The sequence below is a fragment of the Cryptomeria japonica genome, chromosome 10 (genome assembly GCF_030272615.1).
Source record: "Cryptomeria japonica chromosome 10, Sugi_1.0, whole genome shotgun sequence".
Taxonomy (NCBI): domain Eukaryota; kingdom Viridiplantae; phylum Streptophyta; class Pinopsida; order Cupressales; family Cupressaceae; genus Cryptomeria; species Cryptomeria japonica.
In genome coordinates, this window is record NC_081414.1 from 90581967 (window position 1) to 90606258 (window position 24292).

General features: G+C 37.8%; 1 protein-coding gene across 1 annotated transcript; it reads left to right on the top strand.

The window, feature by feature from the left end:
• Positions 1-14758: 14758 nt before the first annotated feature.
• LOC131031542 (uncharacterized) lies at positions 14759-17920 on the top strand. Its single transcript, XM_057962679.2, has 10 exons — positions 14759-15306; positions 15408-15594; positions 15992-16125; positions 16198-16310; positions 16395-16482; positions 16572-16703; positions 17001-17156; positions 17313-17392; positions 17489-17538; positions 17622-17920. The coding sequence occupies exons 1-10, from the start codon at positions 14914-14916 to the stop codon at positions 17744-17746; spliced, it is 1458 nt and encodes a 485-aa protein (XP_057818662.2). The 5' UTR covers positions 14759-14913; the 3' UTR covers positions 17747-17920.
• The last annotated feature ends 6372 nt before the right edge of the window (positions 17921-24292 follow it).

Genomic DNA, 24292 nt, shown 5'->3' on the forward strand with positions numbered 1-24292 from the left:
CCAGTAATCTCAGCAATGAAGGGTTCATCAACCCTAAACTCTGTCCCATACATGCATAGAACCCCATTATTCCATTTTCTAACAAACAAATCTGTGAGCTTGTGGTTCTGGCCATAGAGTATTCTAACAAATGGTTCCATACCCCCATCCACGACTTCCTTCCAGATCTCTTCATTTTTCTCCCAAAGCTCACACGATGACAACTCCATTCTATTCTTGTCTCCCCCCATAAGATTGATGCCTCTGTAAATTTTTCTAGTAAAACTAAAACCAGGCTTCAGATAGATGATAACAAACGAGACCCATAGGAAAAATATGGAAGGTTGCCGCCGCTTCTTTCTATGAATAGCTTTACACATGTAAAAAGCTGTCATAATTAATGCTCTATCAGAGAGAGATTTTTGATGTCCTCACTCGCCAGTTCACACAAATGAAATGGAATGGATTCCCCTTCCCACCACCACTTTTTATCATCTCTAGCTACGTTGAGATTTGCCACATGGTCTGTAGGCCTACTACCCTCCCTCAAAATGTGCAAAATTTAAATTGCCTCAAATTTGGCAATCATATCGAAACACTCCTAGATTAAATGATTAATCGTCCAACTAGGGTTAGTCTTTTTAGTCAAATAGTTGATTATATTTAGCGAATCACTTTCCAACCAGACTTTCTGGAATCCTCCATGGATAGCCATTTTAAGCCCATTGTAGGCTGCATTTGCCTCAACATAATGGTTTTTCGGAGTGCCACTTCCGAGACAAGCCTACCATTGTAATAACGAGCAATTCCCCCTGCCAAACTAGGATTTCCTTTTGCTGCCCCATCAACATTAATCTTGATCCATCCTCAGGGAGAAATCCAAGCAATCTTGGTTCTAATGCACTTTGTTTTCATAGTAGGTCTTGAAATATCTCAATCAATGTGCCATCTATTGATAACGTCCTAGTCCAAATTGGAGTATTAGGTGGTAGGATCAAGCTTTATGGGAAGGGAAGGAAGTAATGAGATTATCCTAAATAAAGGTTTGAATACGTTGAGCAACCACCACAGTCAGAGAATCTTTGTCTCTAAATATGCGGTTATTCCTTTCCTTCCAAATTCTCCAGGCAACATGACGAAGCATAAAATTCCTTAAAAACATAAGAGATTGGTTATCTGAGGGGCAAGACCATTGAGACAAACAATCCAACAAGTTCAAGGGGAAACACCAACTAACACCCCAGAGATCAAAGAAGTGAGCCCAAATCTCCTAGACATAGGAGTAATGCAGTAACAAGTGAGAAGCATCTTCAACCGCTTCCTTACAAAGAAAGCATTGGTTAGGCAAGGACATCCCTCTTCTACACAGATTATCAATGAAGATCACTTTATTCTACATAAATATTGAAAAGAAAATGTTAATTTTAGGGATTAAGAATTTGTTCCAGAGACAAGACCAGAAAAGGGGTCGATGCAAAGGTTCTAGAAAGCAAAGAAAACGCCTGGGAGATAGAGAAACCTCCAGAGGGAGAGCCACCCAAACCAAGGAATCCTCAATAGGAAAGGAAGGAATGTGAACATTCAAGATCCATTTCTGGAGAGGGAGGAACAATGGATCCAAGGTAGAGAAGTTGATCCATCTACCATTCCAAATATAATCAGCAACCCAGTGGCCAATTTGATCTTTACACTTGTCCATCATAAGAGCCACCCAACTATAGTCTTTTAAAGGATAGTTTCCAACCCACCAATCTTCCCAAAATTGAATATTCCAACCATTACCAAGGCACCACATCAATCCTTTAAAGATTAGGGATCTGGTATTAAGAATGTTTGACCAAAGGCTTCTAAAGTATTCTGGGGTAGGTAGAGACCTTCAAGAATATCTTGAGGAGAATGGGCAGGATGAAGGTACTTATTGTGGATGATAGAAGTCCATTCATTAGACTCCTTAAGCACTCTCCACAACTATTTGGCTAGCAAAGCCAAATTGAAATCATGAATATATCTAATGGAAAGACCACCAAGCTTCTTCGGAAGGAAGACTTGATCCCATGCAACAAGATGAAGGCGATTTTATCCTTGAGGTCAACAAATTTGGCAAGGATTTTAAAGAGACTCATGGCATAAACTGGGAGATTGTGCAATAAGGCTTTAATCAATTCGATCTTACTAGCTTGGCTTAGCAAAGAACCCTTCCAAATCACAAGTTTGTTATGGAAATGATCAATCAAATTAGACCAAAAAACATCAGGAGCAGGACCCATGTAGAGAGGGAGCCCCAAATAAGTATTCGGGAAGGAGGCCATCTTACAGCCTGACATCTTAGAAATCTTAATTTATCTATGATTAGGGGTGTTCAAGAAGAAGATAGAACTTTTGGGGAGACTAATCCTCTGACCAAAACCTTTTTCATAAAGAGAAAGAAGTCGCTTCAAGGATTTAACCTCCGAGATGGAGCTTTCTCCCATAAGCAAAGTATCATCAACAAACTATTGGTGTGAACATATTTGAGATTCTGAAGAAGGTTGAAGACCTTTAAGCCTACCAGTTTGGACTTTCCTATAAATGATCTTGCTAAGAGATTCTCCCATAATGATGAACAAAAATGATGAGATGGGATCCCTCTGACTAAGACCTCTGGAGGCCAAAAAGAAACCAGAAGAAGATCCATTAATTAGAACCAAAAATTTAGGAGTAGAGATGCATTGATTAATCAGTTGAATAAAACGGTCACCAAAACCAAAAACATGAAGCATCCTAATCATAAAACTCTAGTCCACCCTATTATAGGCCTTTAATAGATCAAATTTCAGGAAAAAAAAACCTAGTTTTTTATTCACAGAAAGGGAATGGATATTTTCATGAACTGAAACAATGGAATCCAAAATTTGTCACCCTAAAACAAAACCATTCTATTGCTTTGAGATCAAAAGGGGAAGAAACTCTTTTAGTCTAAGAACCAAAATTTTAGAAAAGATCTTATAAATAGAATTGCATAAACTGATAGGCCTGACTTCCTGAAAACAACAAGCATTAGGTTTTGTAGGAATCAACACAATGAAAGTAGCATTTATCTCTTTAAGAAGGGACCGAGACCCATAGAATTCCTGAGCGGCATTCACAACATCTTCGCCCACAATAGACTAGAAAAGCTAGAAGAAGAACATAGGAAACCCATCAGGACCCAAAACTTTATTCCCCTCAAAGGAAGAAACCTCTTTCCTAACCTCATAGGAATAGGGGATTCTAGACAACTCATAATTCATGTCTTGAGATATACAAGCCTAAATTTCATTAAGGATCTCTTCCTGAGCCACCAAGTCAAGAGGATCGTCAACAGACAAAAGATCAAAAAAGTATCGAACAACTTCAGAGCTCATCTCCTCCTGCTTGTCAATCCAATGGTTATTAACAAAGATCCTCTTTATTCTATTTGTAGCTCTATGCTTAAGAGTCATTAAATGGAAATATTTAGTATTTTTTTCACCATTTTTCAACCAAATGTCTTTGGATCTTTGTTTCTAAAACTCCTCCTCTTTAGAAATGATATCATGCAATTTGGAAAGGAGCTCCACTTGTTTGTCCATAATATTAGGGCAAAACCCTTGGGATAGAATTTGAAGTTGAATATCATCAAGCTCCCTTTTGAAACAATCTTTTAGCTAGAAGATGTTGCCAAATGAGGACTTATTCCACTTCTGGACATTAGCTTTAACATTAGACAATTTCTTGGCCACTCTATACATATCAAATTCATGGACCTCAATATCCCACCATTCCACAATCTTATCAATAAAATCAGGATTATGGGTCCATATTTTTTCAAATCTAAATGGAAAAGCCTTTATCCTACTAAGGGAAGATATACTCAACACAATTGGGAAGTGAATAGATCCAATCCTGTATAATGAAGATAAATTACAAGAAAAATCCATCAGCCAATCAGGGGAAATGAGACCCTTGTCAAGTCTAACTTAAATAAGATCTGATCCACTATGCCTATTGGACCACGTGAACTTAGATCCACTTAGCTCCAAATCTAGCAAACCCAAAGCATTAATAAGATCTAAAAGATCTTGCTTTTTATCTTCAGAAATTAGAACCCCACTTTTGTTTTCCAGATTTGAAATAAGGCAATTAAAATCACCTATCAAAATCCATTTCTCATTACAGAAAAGTTGACTTGATCTAAACAAAAAATTCTGAAGATTCTTCCTGGCATTTATACTATTAGGAGCATAGATATTGGAAATGATACAAGATGACCATCCAGAAGATTAGTGATTCTAGTAGTAATATGATTCGGACTGGAAACAACTACCAACCCTTGAATAACCCTTGGATTCCAAAAATTAGTAGTTCCTCCAGACACACCATTCACATCAACACAATGAACACCGCAATCCTTAAAGACAACCAGTTTCATCTTTAAAAGTGTAAAGTGGAAAATCGCGATCGAACCCTAGTTGCCCTCCCCTCTTCCAACTCCGAGGAGAGAGAAGGGAGGTTCACTAGGGTTGATGGTTTTCACTTAGGGGAGAGACTTTACATTCAAAAGAGGGGTTGAAACCCACAAGATCCAATCCCACCCAATGCAAGATTGGATGCTAAATGTGTTTCAAGGGTTAAGAAAGCAAGGCTACCCTCTTTTGTAAAGAATGTTGATAGAAGAATTAAGCTAAGCATGCATAGAAAGTGACGAAGATTCGCTTATAAACTGAGATAGGAATACAGTATGAAGTTGCGGACCTGGAATTAGCAGTGAAATGTCGATACGACGCTGTCCTGCAAATTTGAGCAAAAGTTGTCAGGACGATGGCGCCCGGCGCCACGGTCCTCCGAAAAATCCGTGAAACGAAGGGGGATCTGTTCGTCTCTGCACAAGGATTCTAGATCTTCAATTTCAGCCGTGTACCTGCAACCTACACACAGAAAAGCGAAGATGATTGGGGGGTTAGGGATTAGGGGTTTGCCTTTAGGTCAAACCCCGGTTTTGGAATTAACCAAGAAATGAGCAAGTGCTGTAAATGTAAATGTATGTAAAACAAGTACTAATACCTTGTTCTAAGGATGTTTGTATCCTTATGTGCGAAGGTATAGATGTTGTATGTTGTATGTTGTAGCATGTAGTATGTGATCTCCTCTTCAATGGTTGAATCCTTGACTTGAATGCAACACTTAGCCTTGAATGGAGACTTGAAATGATCAATTGCTTGAAGGAATGCTTGAATGCTTGAATGCTTGAGTATAGTTTCCACGCTTTGTACACATATCCTCTTCATGCCAAATGAGAGAGAAAAATGTAGTTTATATACTTGTCATTTAGGGCTGATAGACTGATTTTCCCGACCTTAGGCCGACCAGGAAAGTTAATTTCCAAATTGCAAACAAAAAGACCCGAGACCCCTTAGGAGACCGGGCCCAAAATAGGACCCAGGGACCAGGGCGCTGGGCGCTCTGGTCCCACCTCCCGGGACAGCAGGGTGCAAAGGAGGTTCAGGCCAGGGTGCTTGAAAAATGCAGTTTTCAGTGTCGTAATCAGGTTTTAGGGTCTCCATTCAGGTTGCGTGTTGCGTCGCCATCGTGAAGACCGAAATGCAGTCAAAATTGCAAGTGTCGCAATTTTAGGACACTACATTTAGCCCCCACTTTAGCGGGAGTATGTATGCTCATACTTCCGGTAAAGTACAAGGAAACAACATTGAAAGACTTTCACCACATCAAGGAGGCAAGACACACCAAGCCCCCAGTGGACTAAGGATCTTACGACTTCGATTGACAAAGTAAAAGGGAAGATCACGAGGGAGAACCATGACTGTCAGTAGTAAGGTTCCCTCACTATGAGTCATGCAAGAAAGATATCAAGAAATTTTCAAGGCAAGGCTAGATTTGTCAAGAAATTTTCAAGTATCTTGAAAAGATATGGACGGGATGTATGCCCCCCTACGTTAAAGCGATCGCACACGCCTCACCGGGGGTGATTGTTTTAACGTAGTGATACATATAAGAAATGAGAAAGGAGCACGTTATCGCAAGGATTTAGCCCCCAAGTGTGAGATAAACCCAAGGATAATAGACACAAAACACAAAGCACGAGGTGACCTCACTTTCCTCGGGGTCAGTATGCTGTATGATAATTCATGTATATATATCATATGTATGTATGCATAATTTTTCTTCATTCCCCAATCAAGGAAGGTCACCTAGAAGAAGGGAACACATATGTCTTTTGAGTCAACATGAGAGAGATTGAGAGATCTCAATGCTTTGCATCGTCTTCAAGTAGACAACACTAAGGACAACAAATAGAAGAATGAGAATAACATATAGAAGAAGTAACAAAAGAGAGGGGGAGAGAATCTGCTATGCTAATGTAACTAGTCTAGCACGTCATCTACCCCCCGATCTGGCTGATCAATGTTTCGGGAAGGCAGGGAACACGCTAGAGGAGGAACATCCAACACAGCAGATGGAGCTATCACAAGATCCAAACAAGGGCTATGTTCATGTTCCAAGCCACGTTGTTCTTGTCTAGGAGCTAGGATAAGTGCTTTAGAAAATTCATTAGATAAATGGTTATCAATATCAACAAGTTCATATTCACTATCAGAAGTAAGAGGAGTAACATTTGCATCATGAATAACATTTTCATCTATATCATCATCAAGATTTATAAAAATAGGATCTTTAACTCGCACAGGATCAAGACCATCATGCATCTTATGTTTAGGAGATTTAGGCTCAATGTCCGGCTGAGGAGAAAATGGAATAATGTTTGTTGAAGGTGTTTTTGGAGATTGCAAAGTTTGAGCTCTAAGATGACGCTTTCGCCGGCGTTCACGTGCCGAACGATTTCGTCTAGTCTTAGTAGGAAGTGGAGAAGATTGAGGAGGAGGAATGTTCTCATCCTTATCACTTGGGTGTTTAGGTTGTGGTCTCTTAGGCTGGATAATAGGAGAAGAAGAAGGTCTCTTCTCTCTATAAAAAGAAGGAGGAGGAACTGTCCATATAAGGGAGGAATATTCGGTTTAGGAAGGAGACCAAGTCCATCATGACGAGGGATAGGTCTACTTTTAGAAGGTTTATTAGGCATAGACATAGTCACATCCATAGGGATGGGTTGGGAATCTTCTTGAGGAAAGACATTAGTTTTATCTTTCAAAGGAAGAACTTCCTTCTCAAGAATGATAGGAATATCAAGTTTAGGTGTTCTAGGTTCACTTAGAGATAGGATCATATCTGTTTTCCACTTTTGATAAGATTTGAAAAGATGATCACTTCGCGGAGGAAGAGATTGGAATTGTTTAGGCCAAAAGTAATCAATAGGAACACTAGAAGTTCTTTCAGCTGGTTTAAAGAGACTATGATTGACAGTAACAACTTCACCATTATGGGGAAATTTCAAACACTTATGTATAGGAGAAGCAATAGCTTTCATGGAAGATAGCCAAGGATAGCCAAGCTTCACACGAAATTGTTCGGATGAAGGAATAATAGAAAAGTTCACATCAAGAGATTTGTTATGGACCTCAATAGGCAATGTAATAGAACCAATTGCAGGAGAAGAAAATGCATCAAATAGTTTCACAATCACATCTGTTTTGTCATAAATCACTTGATTCAATTGCAAAGTAAAAAGAAATTCTTCAGTAATAACATTAACCATGCACGAAGGATCAATAAGCACTCCACGACAAGGTGTATTCTTGACTTTTGCAACTATGTATAAAGGACCATCAGGTGCCCTAATGGTTTCACTGGAATCAAATGTGATGGAAGGTTCTTTAGGGTTTTCTTGCTGCTCTACAAAGTTAATCACATTCGGAGTCATAGACACAAGACCATCAGATGAGAGAGAAGAATCATTAGCCTCAATTGCATTAGAGGTATGAGAAGGTAATGGATCAGTGAAAATCTGAAGATTTTGGTTAGGAGGAGCTACAGATGTATTGCCTTTATCATTCACTCCAGAAACAAAAATAGTATTATTATCAATCAAATCTTGAATTTTACCCTTTAAAGAAAAACATTTTTCAGTATCATGCCCAGGCTGACGATGAAAGTGACAAAAAGATTTGTTATCAAAATAAGGTGAAGTAATCTTTGCAGGATCAATTTGTCTTATAGGAGGAAGGGTAAGCACATTTTGTTCCAATAACTTATTCATAATACTATGCAATGATTCATTCAAAGGAGTAAACTTTCTTTCTTTCTTGAAAAATTTAGAAATAGGAGGCACACCTGATGCTGCATTCACATTATTGTTGATGATGTTTTCATTGAATTTGATGGAATCTCTGTTCGGTTTAAACTTCCCAAATGGTTGTTGACTGCTATCACCCTTATCACTCGGAGCCATAGGATGTGATTGTTCCATTTGACTCACAGTCAGTTGATAATTGTGAAGAGTTGCACACAACTGTTGGAAAGAAGTAAACTCAGAAAACAGAAGTTTGTCTCGAATATCTTTTTGTAAATTAGAAATAAAGATTCTTTGAATATCATTGTTAGGCATTGGAAAAGAAATTTGAGCATACAAATGCTTATATCTACCAATGAAATCAATCACTTTTTCTTTAACACCTTGTTTACAATGCATTAAATCAATCAAAGTAACTTTAGGACTTATATTGTTTTGAAATTGTTGAATGAAAGCATTTGCAAGTTGTTCGAAAGAAGTAATAGAATAAGAAGGCAACAAGCAATACCATTGTAGGGCTTTGTCTCTTAATGTTCTAGTGAACAATTTTGCAAGCAACCTTTGGTCATAAGCAAAATCAGTATATATTGTTTGAAAAGTCTTAACATGTGTTAGAGGATCACCTTTACCATTATAAAGCTCCAAATGCGGGATTTCAACATGTTTAGGAGGGATAGCTCGAACAATGTCAAGAGAAAGTGGGCTCGCAACATCAAATGTGGGCACACTAAACTTAGATTGATTCATAGAGGCAATTTGTTGCTGTAAAGAAGAGACAGTTTGTGCAAGATTATTAATGGTCACTTCAGTCGAAGAGTTCATATTAGACGTGTTGGATTGTGATGGAGGTGTTATGTTATTGAAAGAAGGTAAAGAGTAAGGTGGTGGGACTCTATGATAATTAGTCATAGGAGATGATTGGACAGGAGGAACACTACAAGGAGGAATGGAATGGTTGAATGAATTGCCCCCTTGCGTCATGTTCATTTGTGGAGATGTAATAGGAACACTCATTGAAGGGACGAATGAAGAAATCGGATTGAATGAAGGAAGAGGGTTAATTGAAGAGGAAGGATTGCCCCCATGACTGGTGATCACAGGAGGAATGTCTTCTGTAGAAGTAGCCATTATGTTTGATGTAAAGGTAGGTACGCTAGCAATAGAAGTCATCAAAGGAATAGAATGATTGACTTGTGTAGGAGGTTGTGTATAACCTAAAGATTCGGCACAACTCTTCATAGGCATCACATTCGAATTCACAATGTGTGAAATACCACGCAAAATATCAATTCCATTCTTATCACTTTGAAGCATACATTTTAGACCCTCAATTAAAGGAAGAGCTTGACTATCAGGATACTCATGAGACATCCATTGGTGAAAATCGTCAAATTGGTTATCCAATTTCGAAAGTTGTTCTACAGAAACCTCATGGAGAGCTTCTTCATCATTAGGAGGATTAGAGGAATTACCCATGTCCTCGTTAAAAAGGCTATTCAAATTAGGTTCCATCTCCTCAGTAGTTAAACCTCGGAAAGACTTAATTCTACGGCTTCGTCTAACGGGAATAGCGTAAGTAGGGCTTATTGTTGTCAAACTCATGCACTAGAAAGAGAGAGAATATTTTGAATTTAGAGGTAGCAATTTTCATTAAAATCAGCAATCTTCTGGATTTAAGCTGTTAAATGCAATCATGACAGTCTCCCGAAATTTCGGAAAAAATGTCCGGGACCGTGGCGCTCGGAGTGCAACACGGTCCTTGCAACTTTTTTCGAAATTTGCAGGGATGAAAGGTATGATGATTTTAGAGCTAATCTGAAAAAATTGAGTGATTTTACGTTCTGTAGATAGGCCAAATTAAAGTTGCAATCTCGAAATTGAACCCTACCAAGATTGTCGAAAAATGCAAAAATTTGAATTTTGAAAAAGAGAGGGAAACTGAAATTTTGAATTTTATGATTTTAGAGGGAATGCCAAGAGCAATGCAAGTTTTGAAATTTGAAAATTGACTCAATTTCACGCAAAATTCAATTTTGAAAGCGGAAATTAAAGTTGTTGTAATTAGGCATTTAATTTCAAAAGTCACAAATTGCAAGAATTTGAATAAAGCACTGAAATTTTTAATGAATGCAAACACACTTTTCAGATTTAGGACAGTAAGAACACAATTTTGACACAAAATTTCAATTTCAATGATTTTTGAATGATTAGAAGCATTAATCCAAGCAATCCCTAGACCAACTTTGACTGTAATTTTGAAAGTGTTATAATTGATAAAATCAGCCAAAATCCTGGATTTTAGCAGGAAAATATAGTAAGATCTCGCTCCCGAAATTTCGGAAAAAATGTCGGGGACGATGGCACTCGGAGTGCACACAGTCCTCGCAACTTTTTTCCAAATTTTCAGGGATGAAAGATATTGTGATTTTATTGCGGAATCCAAAGTTACAGCTGATTTGGAGATGTTTTGATCAGTGAAATTGTCGGACAAAGGTTGAATCAAGAGGGTTTCAAAAATTAGGGTTTTGACACTTAACCACTTAATTTTCAAAATTAAAGCACAAATCTAAATTGATAATTTGTAATAGAAGGGCAGATCTGAAACAAGCATTAACAATTAAACATTTCGCAAGCTTAATTTTCAAAAAGAAATTTTAGGGTTTTTATGCAATCACCTCTAAAATTTTGCCAAAGATCAAACATGGAAATGTAATCAAGGAATCCAATTTTCAGATCTGACTATGAATAATCAGAAAGGATGTTCACGTCGGGTTCACCAAAATGTAAAGCGGAAAATCGCGATCGAACCCTAGTTGCCCTCCCCTCTTCCAACTCCGAGGAGAGAGAAGGGAGGTTCACTAGGGTTGATGGTTTTCACTTAGGGGAGAGACTTTACATTCAAAAGAGGGGTTGAAACCCACAAGATCCAATCCCACGCAATGCAAGATTGGATGCTAAATGTGTTTCAAGGGTTAAGAAAGCAAGGCTACCCTCTTTTGTAAAGAATGTTGATAGAAGAATTAAGCTAAGCATGCATAGAAAGTGATGAAGATTCGCTTATAAACTGAGATAGGAATACAGTATGAAGTTACAGACCTGGAATTAGGAGTGAAATGTCGATACGGCACTGTCCTGCAAATTTGAGCAAAAGTTGTCGGGACAATGGCGCCCGGCGCCACGGTCCTCCGAAAAATCCGCGAAACGAAGGGGGATCTGTTCATCTCTTCGCGAGGATTCCAGATCTTCAATTTCAGCTGCATACCTACAACCTACACACAGAAAAGCGAAGATGATTGGGGGGTTAGGGATTAGGGGTTCGCCTTTAGGTCAAACCCCGGTTTTGGAATTAACCAAGAAATGAGCAAGTGTTGTAAATGTAAATGTATGTAAAACAAGTACTAATACCTTGTTCTAAGGATGTTTGTATCCTTATGTGCGAAGGTATAGATGTTGTATGTTGTATGTTGTAGCATGTAGTATGTGATCTCCTCTTCAATGGTTGAATCCTTGACTTGAATGCAACACTTAGCCTTGAATGGAGACTTGAAATGATCAATTGCTTGAAGGAATGCTTGAATGCTTGAATGCTTGAGTATAGTTTCCACGCTTTGTACACATATCCTCTTCATGCCAAATGAGAGAGAAAAATGTAGTTTATATACTTGTCATTTAGGGCTGATAGACTGATTTTCTCGACCTTAGGCCGACCAGGAAAGTTAATTTCCAAATTGCAAACAAAAAGACCCGAGACCCCTTAGGAGACCGGGCCCAAAATAGGACCCAGGGACCAGGGCGCTGGGCGCCATGGTCCTGGGGACCAGGGCGTTGGGCGCCCTGGTCCTGAAGGACCAGGGCGCTGGGCGCTCTGGTCCCACCTCCCGGGACAGCAGGGTGCAAAGGAGGTTCAGGCCAGGGTGCTTGAAAAATGCAGTTTTCAGTGTCGTAATTAGGTTTTAGGGTCTCCATTCAAGTTGCGTGTTGTGTCGCCATCGTGAAGACCGAAATGCAGTCAAAATTGCAAGTGTCGCAATTTTAGGACGCTACAAAAAGTTTTTCGGAAATCAATTTTATTTCTTGAATAAGGCAAACTCCCAGTCTATGATCTCGAATCAGGTTTGATAGGAGATCATGCTTATGGGGGTGATTTAGCCCCCTTATATTCCATGAAACAATCTTCATTTAGAATGGTCAGGGGAGCCAATCCCCATGTCCTTAAGAGTCCTCTATGATCCATTAGTAATATCTGCTTTACTTTTTTTATCTCTACTGAAGAGGTTTGGGGTCTTCCTACCCCTCTTGATTCTGAGCTACAATCTTCTCTATGCTTATTCCTAGTCTTAACACCAACAAACCCTGACACTGCCCCAACATTTGAAGGGGGAGAGCTACGATGTCGATTCTTAGATCTAACTTCAATAAAAGGATTAGGATCCTTAGCCCTTGGGCCAATATCCGAAGGGGAGTTTGGGCATGAAGCTTCAACAGAGGAAGAATTCAATTGACCCATCTTTTCCTAAGATGACCCATGTCCATAATCAAATTCAAATTTGTCTACGTAGATATAATGGGAGCAGGGGATCCCACAATCATCTTATTCTCCTCCGAAGGCCAAGAAATCTCCTCTAGAAAAGGACATTCTAAGAGAGGGACCCCAGAAGGAACAACCTTCAAATCTTTAACCATCATCTCCCCTTGCTAAATCTGAGATTTCTGGCTTTGAATACCAGGAGCGGCCGCCTCTTGAAGCTGCGAACTCAACAACTCAGGCACAGGGGGCGTATCCACTGAAGGAGCCGACTCAGGTGACTTTTTACTTCAAAATGTTTTAGTTTGTAGCTTGACAGGGCAGTCCCTAGCCCAATGACCAACCTTCTTACAATGGGAGGAAGAAAAAGGAATTGATTCATATTCCACTTTTTGTAACCATTTCCCAAGCTTCGAGTTGAAAGTGATTTCCTGGGGAAGCTCTACCAAATGTTTAATATTCACACAAATGAGAGCACAGACTAGTCTTCATTTGGATATCGTCATTGGGTCCAGAGATAGAAACTCACCAAAACAAGCAGCCAACCCACAAAAGGTTTCCGCATCCCAATATTCCAAAGGGAGACCCGATAAGCGAACCCAAATGGGGGCCTCATTGAAGTACCAGTTCTTTGGATTGAAACCTGGTTCCCACTTCTTCAGAGATAAAGAGGATTTACCCAACATCCATGGACCTCCTACTAAGACTGATTTTAAATCCTCATCAAAGTTAAAGGAGAAAGAAAAAAACCATTTGCCATCGCAGTAACTGCAATTTGGCTCTTTCCTTTCCATTTTTCGAATAACCTAGGCACGAATAGTTTCTGTATTAGGCCTAGACCCCACAAACTTATCCACCAAGACAGATGCCATATCGGCCAGGTTTTTGTCCACAATACAGTTAGGAATGGAAATGGAAAACAAACCAGAAATAAGATTTGCGCTGTGAGAAACCGGAGAAACTGACTTACCTTTTGGACGAGAACCAAACAAAGATGACTATTTCTTATTGCAGTCAGATGCAGAAGAAGAGTTCAGACGACTGACAAAAACACTAGGACCCTCAGAAACACGTGAGCTATCGATACGACCAGACAAATCATCATTGTGGCACATTGGAAAGCGTAGAGTACCGCCATCCCAGGACTCATTACCATCCCCATCATGTTTTCCGTATGCATCCTCTTCCCCAAAGACATTCCCTATGCTTCCTTCATCACTGCGCTTTCCCGCTTGCTGCACATTCAAATTTTCCTCCGCCATTCGTTTGGCAAAAGTATCCTGGAGTGCACAGAAGTTGTTCTTAATGACTTGTAAATTTTTAATGTTACTATAAATTAAGGAGATGTATTTATAAGAATCATAAAAAATAAATTTGAAAAAATAGTTAAGAATTTTTAATGAATTTGAATTTGTTACTCATGTGTTTGTTGAATGTCTCCATCTCAATAAAATTATGTCATTTCAATGATCTCAATAAGGATCATAAAAATTAAAGTTGAAAAGGTAGTGTGAATTCTTAATAATTTTGAATTTGTTACATGTTTGTTAAATATCTCCATCTCACTAAAATTCTGTCATTTCAATGACATCAAGATTATTAATAAATGTAACATTGAAAGACACATTTATTACATAAAATTAGATTTTATTAAACACGAAAATAATAAAAAATACCTTTTTACAAGAAAATAATTAAAATGAGTAAAAAATAGATCCAAAAAGACCTTAAATTATTCCTTCAAGTCAATATAGACCAATAAAATGTGAGAAAAATAATACATATTACTATTTTTCAAAATATTATTAAAATTTTTCTCCAATAACAAAATACATTCATTTAATTGAAAGATTGATTTTATTTAGAAACTGTACCAAGTATAATAAAATCCCTGTCATACCAGCGAGTAACAGGAAATTGTTGGACTTTTAAGAACGTCAGAATATGACAGCTTTGTTTTATATCTAATTATAAAATGATAAGAAAATCATTAAACCAGATAATGTCTAGAATAATATGTGATTGAAAAAAAAGTCGTCAAAGACTAGTCGTCTCTGAACTTCCATCTTCATGAGCCGTGTAAGGCCCAATAATGTTAGAAGAATAGTCGTGTAAGGAGGATAGCAGGGGAATACGAATGGAGGGACATTTTAAAAGAGTCGTGTAAGATTTGCCGACTCGAATTCTGTTGTGCAGAGGCATACAAATGGAATTTCAGCTGTGTACAATTCTACTTGTGATGGGTAGCATTTTGGAAGGAGGCTGTGCTTTGGGAATTGGTGGGCACACTGGAATGCTCAGGAAGAACCGACAGCGGGGTACTTCCCTGGAGGAATTAACGAGATCCTATGTTTCAAATTCTGGATCATACCAGGCATACAACTATACCCAAATTCTGGATCATTTTGGGTACACACCAGAGAGCTATCAAACCTTTCCCCAGCGATATTTCATGAAGAAGTCAAACTGGGGGGGCGCTCAAAACAATTCTCCCATATTTATATGGTTGGGTGCGGAAGGAGACATTACATCCGACTTGGGCGTGGGCATCCTGGTAGATCAGGCTCCTAATTTCAAAGCTCTTGTGGTCTACATAGAGGTAATTTTACAATTTCATTACATTTTCTGTGCGTGTTACAGTACTTTTTGCTTTGATAAATAAGTATGTTTTAAGAGGGCTTATTTTAGTGAGGTATGTAGCACCGTTATTATGGGACATCAATGCCATTCGGGGGAAGGGACAAGGCGTATGCAAATTCGAGCACAATGGGTTATTTCACATCCGCACAGGCCTTAGCTGATTATGCAACCATAATTGTAGATTTGAAGAAAACATTAACCGCTGAGAATTGTCCAGTTGTAGTTTTTGGTGGATCCTATGGTGGGAGTAAGTAGGATTTCTTTCTCATAGAATCAATATTCTACTTATATGTTAAACTGTTGTTCCAATAACTGTTTTATTTTTATTTCTAAAATTCTGCTCTCAGTTATTTTTAATTGAACCAATATTTTCATAGGAGCTTTGAAGTTAGGTGCCTCATTATGAAATTGTAAATTTACCTCTATGTAGGCCACAAGAGCTTTTAAATTAGGAATCTGATCTAACTGGATGACCTCCACTAAATGCAATTTAGGGCCAGATTTTCACCCAAACGTACAAATATGGGAGAATAGTTTTGGGCGTCTCCCAGTTTGTTTTATGAAATATCAAACTTTGTTACATATTCAAGCTGGGGGGAACCAATACGTCTGGAATTAAATCATTCAAAATGGTATTGTTGCAGTGCTTGCTGCATGGTTTCGGCTCAAGTATCCACACCTAACAATTGGGGCCCTCGCATCTTCTGCTCCTATCCTTTACTTCGACGACATAACTCCCACTTTTGGTTACGGCAGTGTTGTCACCAAAGATTTCAGAGTATGTTATTCATCTCTTTCACCTTAATCTCCCTTCATTATCAGTAAATTTGACGTTTGAAAGTTTGCACAGAATGTAAGCGAGATTTGCTACAGAAGAATTAATGAATCGTGGGCCATGATGGACAAAATTGCGTCTAGCCCTCAAGGCTTGCTAAACCTAAGCAAACTATTCAACACTTGCGAGTAAGTAACATTAACGTACTCTTCATTACTTATAGTAAGCATACTTGTAATTAAAATCTCTTTGACCGGGAATTACTACCACAGAAATATTACAGATAAGGAAGCCTTCTACGATGTGCTTGAATTAATGTATGATGGCGCAGCACAGTACGATTTCGCACAAGTCGAAGGAGTAAATACGCTACCTAAACCTTCTCAATGCCATACTGATTTTATTGCTTCCTTAACTTGGTTGTACTGTGGAAACTGGGATCGCTGCAGATATGCAACGCCATGAATAGCCTACCGGGAGATAAAGACACTGTTAGCAGAATAGCCGCTGCAGCAAATTACGTAAACGAAGTCGACTGTTTCAATTTGACGATCCACAGTAATTCTGGATGGGAGTGGCAGGTCCCTGTCAATTTTCCCCCCTCAATACAATGAAATGAAATTGGGCATCATTATTTTTACATATGATTATTGATTAATTTTTGGATGTGAATAAGGTATTCTAGTTTTTGATTTGTTTAGGTGCTATCTGAAATCATATTTGTTTATAGAGGTGGATCTATTTGAAAAAGTGAGTGTGTTTTTTTGACAAACATACATTAAAAAAACATAGGCTCTTAAAATAAAACACCTAAACAAATCTAAACTTATAAATCGTAATTAGACTGCCCCTTTTTAACAGTTTTCCTTAATCCCCAGAGTTGTACTGAAATGGTGTTTCCAATAAGCAATCCTCCTGGAACGACAATGTTACGGCCCTCCCTATTTGACATCAAGTCCTACGCCAGGGATTGCTACCTTCAATACGGAGTCTTGCCACGCCAACACTGGGCAACAACTCAATTTGGAGGACACGTATGTAAATTTTAATCTACTGTCAAATTTTGTCGAAAAATCTTACATTCAAGTTATATCTTAGACAATTGTTATCTTCCGTCAAATAGATAGCAATTTGGTTTGGGATTTTTTTTATTATTATTAAGATGGGGCCAGGTTATAATTAACATGCAGGACATAAAAAGAGTGTTGAAAGATTTTGGAAGCAATATTATTTTCTCGAACGGGTTAAGAGATCCATATAGCAGTGGAGGGTGAGTGAATATTCTTCTGAAATTTCATACCCATTAATTTTTGTAAATCTTGTTATTAATTAAATTGTCTGAGCATGTTTGTGAATGGAATTTCAGTGTCTTGTTCAATATATCTGAAAGCATTGTAGCCCTCGTCACCGAAGAAGGTAAATTGGTTCAGAATATTATCTTTTTACATACCATATCTAAGTAGAAATAGTTTATCTTATAAGAATTGAATGTCATGCAGGAACGCATTGCGAAGATGTTGTATATCTAAGTGCTAGTGAACATCCAGTCTGGCTGAAAGAACAAAGACTAAAAGAGATAATGATCATCCGAAAATGGATTAATGATTACAAATTTAGTTTATAAAGGGAGCCAAACATCTAGACATTCAAAAGAGTCCAATTCGTTTATGGTATCATTCCACAATTCTATATGGTGAATGTAAGAGTATATGCAATATGACACCTTATAACCTTGTAGTTAATGTAAACAATCAACGTATGTAGTGCACCCTTGAAGACTAATTACCATTTTGTGTCTGTGATACATAGTTTTGAAATTTTTTTTATTACATATTAGTTATTTAGTTTTAAGATATAATTTTCATGTAAGGAGTGCTATCACATCCATATCATTTATCAATGGGTATTTATGTGTATTTATTGTAAAAAAACAAAAAAACTTCACAAGTTGCATGGAATTCATTTAATGTTGTTTCTATTGATTGAACTTCAAAGTCGTACACATCATGTACACCTAAACAAGTTGTTTTTGCTTGTTGTAGTAGCTCAAGGCAACCTAGTGAAATATCAATCACAAAATCTTAAATAACACTTTTAAGAAAAAAATTTCCAATTAATTGATGGAATAGAATTGGAGGCCAATTGCTACTTGAGATCTCAATTATATTTATAGATTGATGAGATTTTGTAATTCTTGAATGGAAGATATTCCACAAAATCAAGAATCTAAACTAACCAAGCCTCCAAAAGAATCCAAACTCAATGTATTGGTTAGTAATAAATATATTATAATACACTTATAAAGTATTCATGAGTAATTTTGAAGCATCAAGCTTTTCCAATGCATTCTCTATGGGTCCAACCATGTATCCTCACATCCAATGTCATGCATCACATATGCACTTAGAAAAAATCTCAATATTATGACAATTAAAGCCAAAACCTCTAATAGTCATCCTCAACCATAAAACATTTTTTTTCTTTTATAGACTCAGGCTCACACAAATACAATCAAGTGGCAAGATAAAACCATGTGCCTTGAGACCATTAAATCCACATTTATTTTTGATACTAAGTTTCCTAGCATTAAATATTTTTCTCGTGTGCAATCCATATGTAAAGTATATCACTCAAATTACATACAACTTTACAAGAGGGCATAAATAAATATGTAAAGGGGCTGAAAACATCACCTAAGATGCACCACAAGTAAATATTTATTTTACATAGTTAAATTAATCCATGTCATGCAATGTGTATCAAGCCTATTCCTAACATTATTTCACTTGTTAACAGTTAGTGTTTGAAGAGTCATGTGATTTACATTTATATCAAAGTGATATAGTATCAACATAATGGAGAGTGGAGGAGGAGGAAACAACTAAGCTAGGGTTTGTTGGCATTGTGTTCTAATTGATGTCAAAAGGTATGTATAACATATCCCGGTATGGATGGCTACCGGTATGCAAGGTGTATGCAAGATGCAAGTAGGAGATGTTACCAGTATGGATGTTCACTAGTAAGCAAGCATAAGAAAGAAGAGAGAAAACTAAAGGTAAGATTGGTTATGTCAACCGACATAGCATAATTAGCATGTTTGTATTGTCAACTGTTATGCAGGTAGGTGTAGTATCAACCGGTAAACAGGTCCACCGGTGAGCATGTATAAACAAACAAAAGACAAACTAATAGAGTGAATGATTTCCGATTCATATAGAGTGTGAACAAAGAACCAAGAACAATCAAAGTTAGCTTGACCTAACCAACAAATCAATGAAGAGTTGATATAAAGGTCATCCGATTATTACATAACCGGTAGGGAAAGAAGATCAATAGTATAGGGTGTATACCGATAGGGTGTTTTTGGTTGGTGACTGATTCTGAACTGACATAGTCAACTGAGATGGATGGCGACAAAGATGACAAATAGGATCCAGGTGGCTAACATGCAGTGGTGAAGAGTGCGTCGATGAGGTGGTTGTCGACTAAGTCTGCATTAAATATCGACCGTAGAAATCATGGAGGAGTTGCAGAGGATTGCGGGTCAAAGAAATTCAAAGGACAAAGATTTGAGTCTTTGACATCTTGATCGAAGCAGGACATCTCATCATCTTGTCGACCTGGAGAAGGAAGTTGGTAGACCATTTAATGCGATTGACAAAAGCAGGGCCGGTGTTTGCTAAAAATAGTAAAATTATATTGGAAGAAAAGATTTGGTAGTGCAGTTTTTTTTTGTTGCAGGTTATCAATCTTGGAGAAGAGAGTCGATTAGATTTTATACGGATTGGATTGGTGAAGAAAACCCTAGGATGCAAGGTTTTATTTTTCAGTTTTGGCAAGAAATCTCGAATATAAATATGCAGACATAAGATCAAAGTGATGGATGCCAGTAGACGGAGAAGAGTGTGTTTGAGCAATCAAAGAGGTGAATAGATTGAGTGAGATCAAAATATTCAAGCGACTAAGTATTTGAATCAGAACCGCCAGGAAAGGTTTAACCGATAAGAGGGATTTAACTGGTAAGAGACAGAGTGACTGGTGGACTATCGTAGAGTTAACATTCAAGCGAACCAGTAGTGTTTGAACTGGTAGGAAGGCATTAGAGAGTGAATGAATGTAAAGTGAGAATCGAAGGAAATCAGGAAAGGCAGAGGCTGATCGGTAAGGGGTTAGAGAGAGTGAATAGATAACTGGTAGTTAAAGAAACTATGAGACAGAGAAGAGATAAACCAATAGTGAGAACTGAGTAGAGGTGCTACAAAATCTGTGTAACAAGGTGCAGATTATTGTATAACATTTATCTTATTGTATTTCACTCAGTTGGTGCTTCTTGAGTTGGTGCTCAAAATAGATTAAGGGTTGGTGCTCCATTGGGTTGGTGCCCATAAATCTTTGGGGGTTGGTTCTCCTTAGGTTGGTGCCCTAAACTTTGGAAAACTATGTTTTATTGTGAGGTTGGATTGGAGCAGTAGATTCCAACAGCATTTCTCACCAAGGTTTTTCCCACATTGGATTTTCATCGTATATCCGGTGTTGTGTACTGATGCAATTTTTGTGTGTGATTGATTACTAGTGTTTTCATCACTTTAGTGGTTGCACACACATAGTTGAAAATTGTTTATAATCACTGATTCACCCCCCTGTCAGTGATATCTTGTGCTCTACAATTGGTATTAGATATTTAGGATCCCCATTGGTCAAAGCTTTCTCTAGCTTGGGTAGATTCTGGTCTAAGAACACAATGACTAGAAATGAGTTCTCCTCCTATAAAGCCCCAATATTTGATGGAACCAACTATGCCTTTTGGAGTAGAAGAATGAAATCATATATGTCCTCTCTAGGTTTTGATGTTTGGATGTCTGTAAAGAATGGGTATACTATCCCTAGTGTTCCTCCTATAGATCCGGATGCTAAGAAGCAGTATGAAAATAATGCAAAGGCTAAACATGCTACTCTTAGTGGGTTATCTGATAATGAGTTTGTCAAGGTTATGCACTGCTCATCTGCCAAGGAGACTTGGGATAAACTACATAGATTATTTTAAGGAGATGACAAGGTTAAGGAGACCAAGTTGCAAACACTAAGAGGTCATCTTGAAGGCTTGAAGATGAAAGATGAAGAAAAGATTGCAGATTATCTTTAGAGAGTAGATGAAACTGTGAACACCATCCGAGGACTTGGAGAGGAAATAGCTGATGAAGTTATTGTCAAAAAGGTACTTAGATCACTCACATCTAAGTATGATACAAAGGTCTCTCCTATAGAGGAAGCCAAGGATCTGAAAAAAATTTCAATGGATGAGTTATTTGGCTCCCTAACTACTTATTAGATGAGGACAACCATTGAAGAAACTTCAAAGAAAGAGGCCACTTTCAACTCCATCAAAAAGGGCAAGGAAAAAATTGCTCATGGTGAATCCGGTGAAGACTCAGATATAGAGGTGGAAAACTTTGTGAGGAAGCTTAAAAGAGGATCCAGTAAGTATAAAGGAAAACTGGCTCTCAAATGTTTTAGTTGTGGTAAAATAGGACACTTTGTAGAAAAATGTCCCTATGGTGGAAATGGTGGAGAAGAATTACAAAGCACTAGCAAACCCTTGGGAAAGAACAAAGAAAAGAAAGTCTATCGATAAGAAAGAAACTACTGGATGCAGAACAACCTATATACCATTGAGGATGACACCACAGATGAAGAAAGTGCATCAGAAGATGACTGCCATGAGGATGAAAAAGAAGTTAATCCCTTTATGGCACTAGATGAACTGGTTGATGAAGATGAGGAGGATAAAGACATTGAAGTTGAAGTGGAATTGGAAGGTGAAATCATAAGTTCACTTGAGGAGTAAAATAAAACAAGAAGAGAACTCAAGAAGGTTAAGCATGCCACTGCAAAGGAACAAGAACAACTAGAGAAATGCCTGGAGAAATCCAAGAAGACAATATCTGATCTGAAACTCTAGTTGAAAGAAACTAAAAGGATATATGAGGTCACATGCTCTGATGCATGAGAGAAGGAGAAGGAGCATCAGAAGCTAGAAGAAGAGATTGTAAGGATCAGAAAGGAGGTTGAAAAGTGCAAAGATGAATTGAAGATGAGAAGCAAGTATGAGGGCAACACTTAAGCCTTAGACAAGATGTTGAGTAAATAGAAGCATTCAAAAGATACCGGTGGTATAGGATTTGATGAAGGAAAAATTTCAAACAACAAAGACACATCCGGTAAGGAGATACTGTTCACTTCCTCAAGTGAAAGTAAAGAGAAACAAACCTTTATAGTCAGCAAAGATACTAGAAAAAAGACCTATGTTGAAGCTACAAGAAATCATCCCATGAACCTGAATTCTCAGTACTAGAAGGGTCACACATTGAACTGGTATGCAAATCATAAAGGTAAGCCCAAGGTAGATAATGAAGGATTCAACGGAGTTAACGACATGAGAGGAAGACATTTGGTGTGATAAAGGTTTGTTTGTTCAAAGCAACAAGACTGCTATGTACCCAAATTCCATGGTTACTGCTACCGATGCAATAAGTTTGGACATAGAATTGCTGATTGTAGACTGATGAATAAGCCCCCTATTATTTTTTAAAGTAGAAATTATTTTTCTGCACTCCTGGAGATGAATATTGTGTGTTATCAGTGTAATGATTTAGGTCATAGGTGTTATGAATGTAGGAAAAGTCTATCGCTATCCTACAATAGGTATTCAAATTCCTCATTTAATGTCAATGTGAAGTGTTATAATTGTCAAAAGTTTGGGCACATTTCAAAACATTGCAAACTTAGGACAACCAAGAAAGAGAAGTTAGTACCGGATAAAAAATCGGTAACAAAATCGAAGGAAGAAATTGCAGCAGGCAAGAAGAGAGAAGCCAACCCGGTTTGGGTTGAGAAGGACAAGAATAAAGAAGAATCGAGTCTGATTGAGCAGACTGCCCTGCATGCAGAAAGAAGAAACTTATGGGTTGTAGACAGTGGATGTTCCAATCACATGACCGAAGACCAAAAGAAATTTATTAAGCTTGAAGATTGGAATGGAGGTTCAGTAAGATTTGGAGACAATTCTTTCATCAAGATAAAAGGAAAAAGTACTCTGAATATTGATGGGAAATTGAAGGCACATGATATATTATGTGGAAGGTTTAAAGCATAACTTACTTAGTGTGAGTAAAATGTGTGACAAAGGATACAAATTCACTTTTGACTCTACCAGTTGCCAGATAATAGAAGAGAGTACCATTCAAATTGTAGCAGAAGGAAAAAGGATAGATGGAAATGTGTACAATATGAAGGAATGCTTTGAGTCCCAATGCATGATGGGACAAGTGGATGAGAGCTTGTTGTGGCACAGGAGATTAGGCCACATAAATTTTGATAATTCGGTTGAAGTAAGCAAAAAGGGCTCGGTCAGACATATACCACCAATCATCAAATCGGTAAGCACATTTTGTGATGAATGTGTAAGAGGAAAGAAGACTAAGGTTAACTTCAAGACTAAAGAGCATAACACTTCAAGGCCACGTGAACTTGTGCATACTGATCTATGTGGACCGACCAGAACACAAGCTCTAGCCGGTGAAAGATACTTCATTCTCCTTATTGATGATTTTTTAACAATGACATGGGTCACTTTCCTACAGGACAAATCACAAGCCTTTGAAAGATTCAAGATTTTTCAGAAGATGGTTGAGAAGGAAAGTGGATGCAAGCTGAAATGTCTAAGATCAGATTGGGGTGCAAAGTTCACATCAAATGAGTTTGAAGATTATTGTGAGAGACATAAAATCAAAAGACAATATTCTGATGGTATGATGAAAGAATAAGGATCCGATTAACTATTGAGAGGGGGGATGAATCAGTAGATAGAAAAACTGATATAAACTATCACCAATCTCAGAATCAATCTCTCAAAGTAAACTTTAAACTCGCAAGTTAAACCATTGAACTACAAATGCAATATCACTACCAAGTTAAACCGGTTGATTGTTATAACAGATTAACAATAAACAACTTGAAACTCACAAACATCCAAATACTTTACTGACATAAGTAAAACCTCATTTCAGATTGCTATCGGTTATCATAACTTATCAAAGTGGATTAAGCAGTTAAGAAATTCAACCATAGAAAACATAACCACAAAATAATTCACCACTTGACACAATATTTT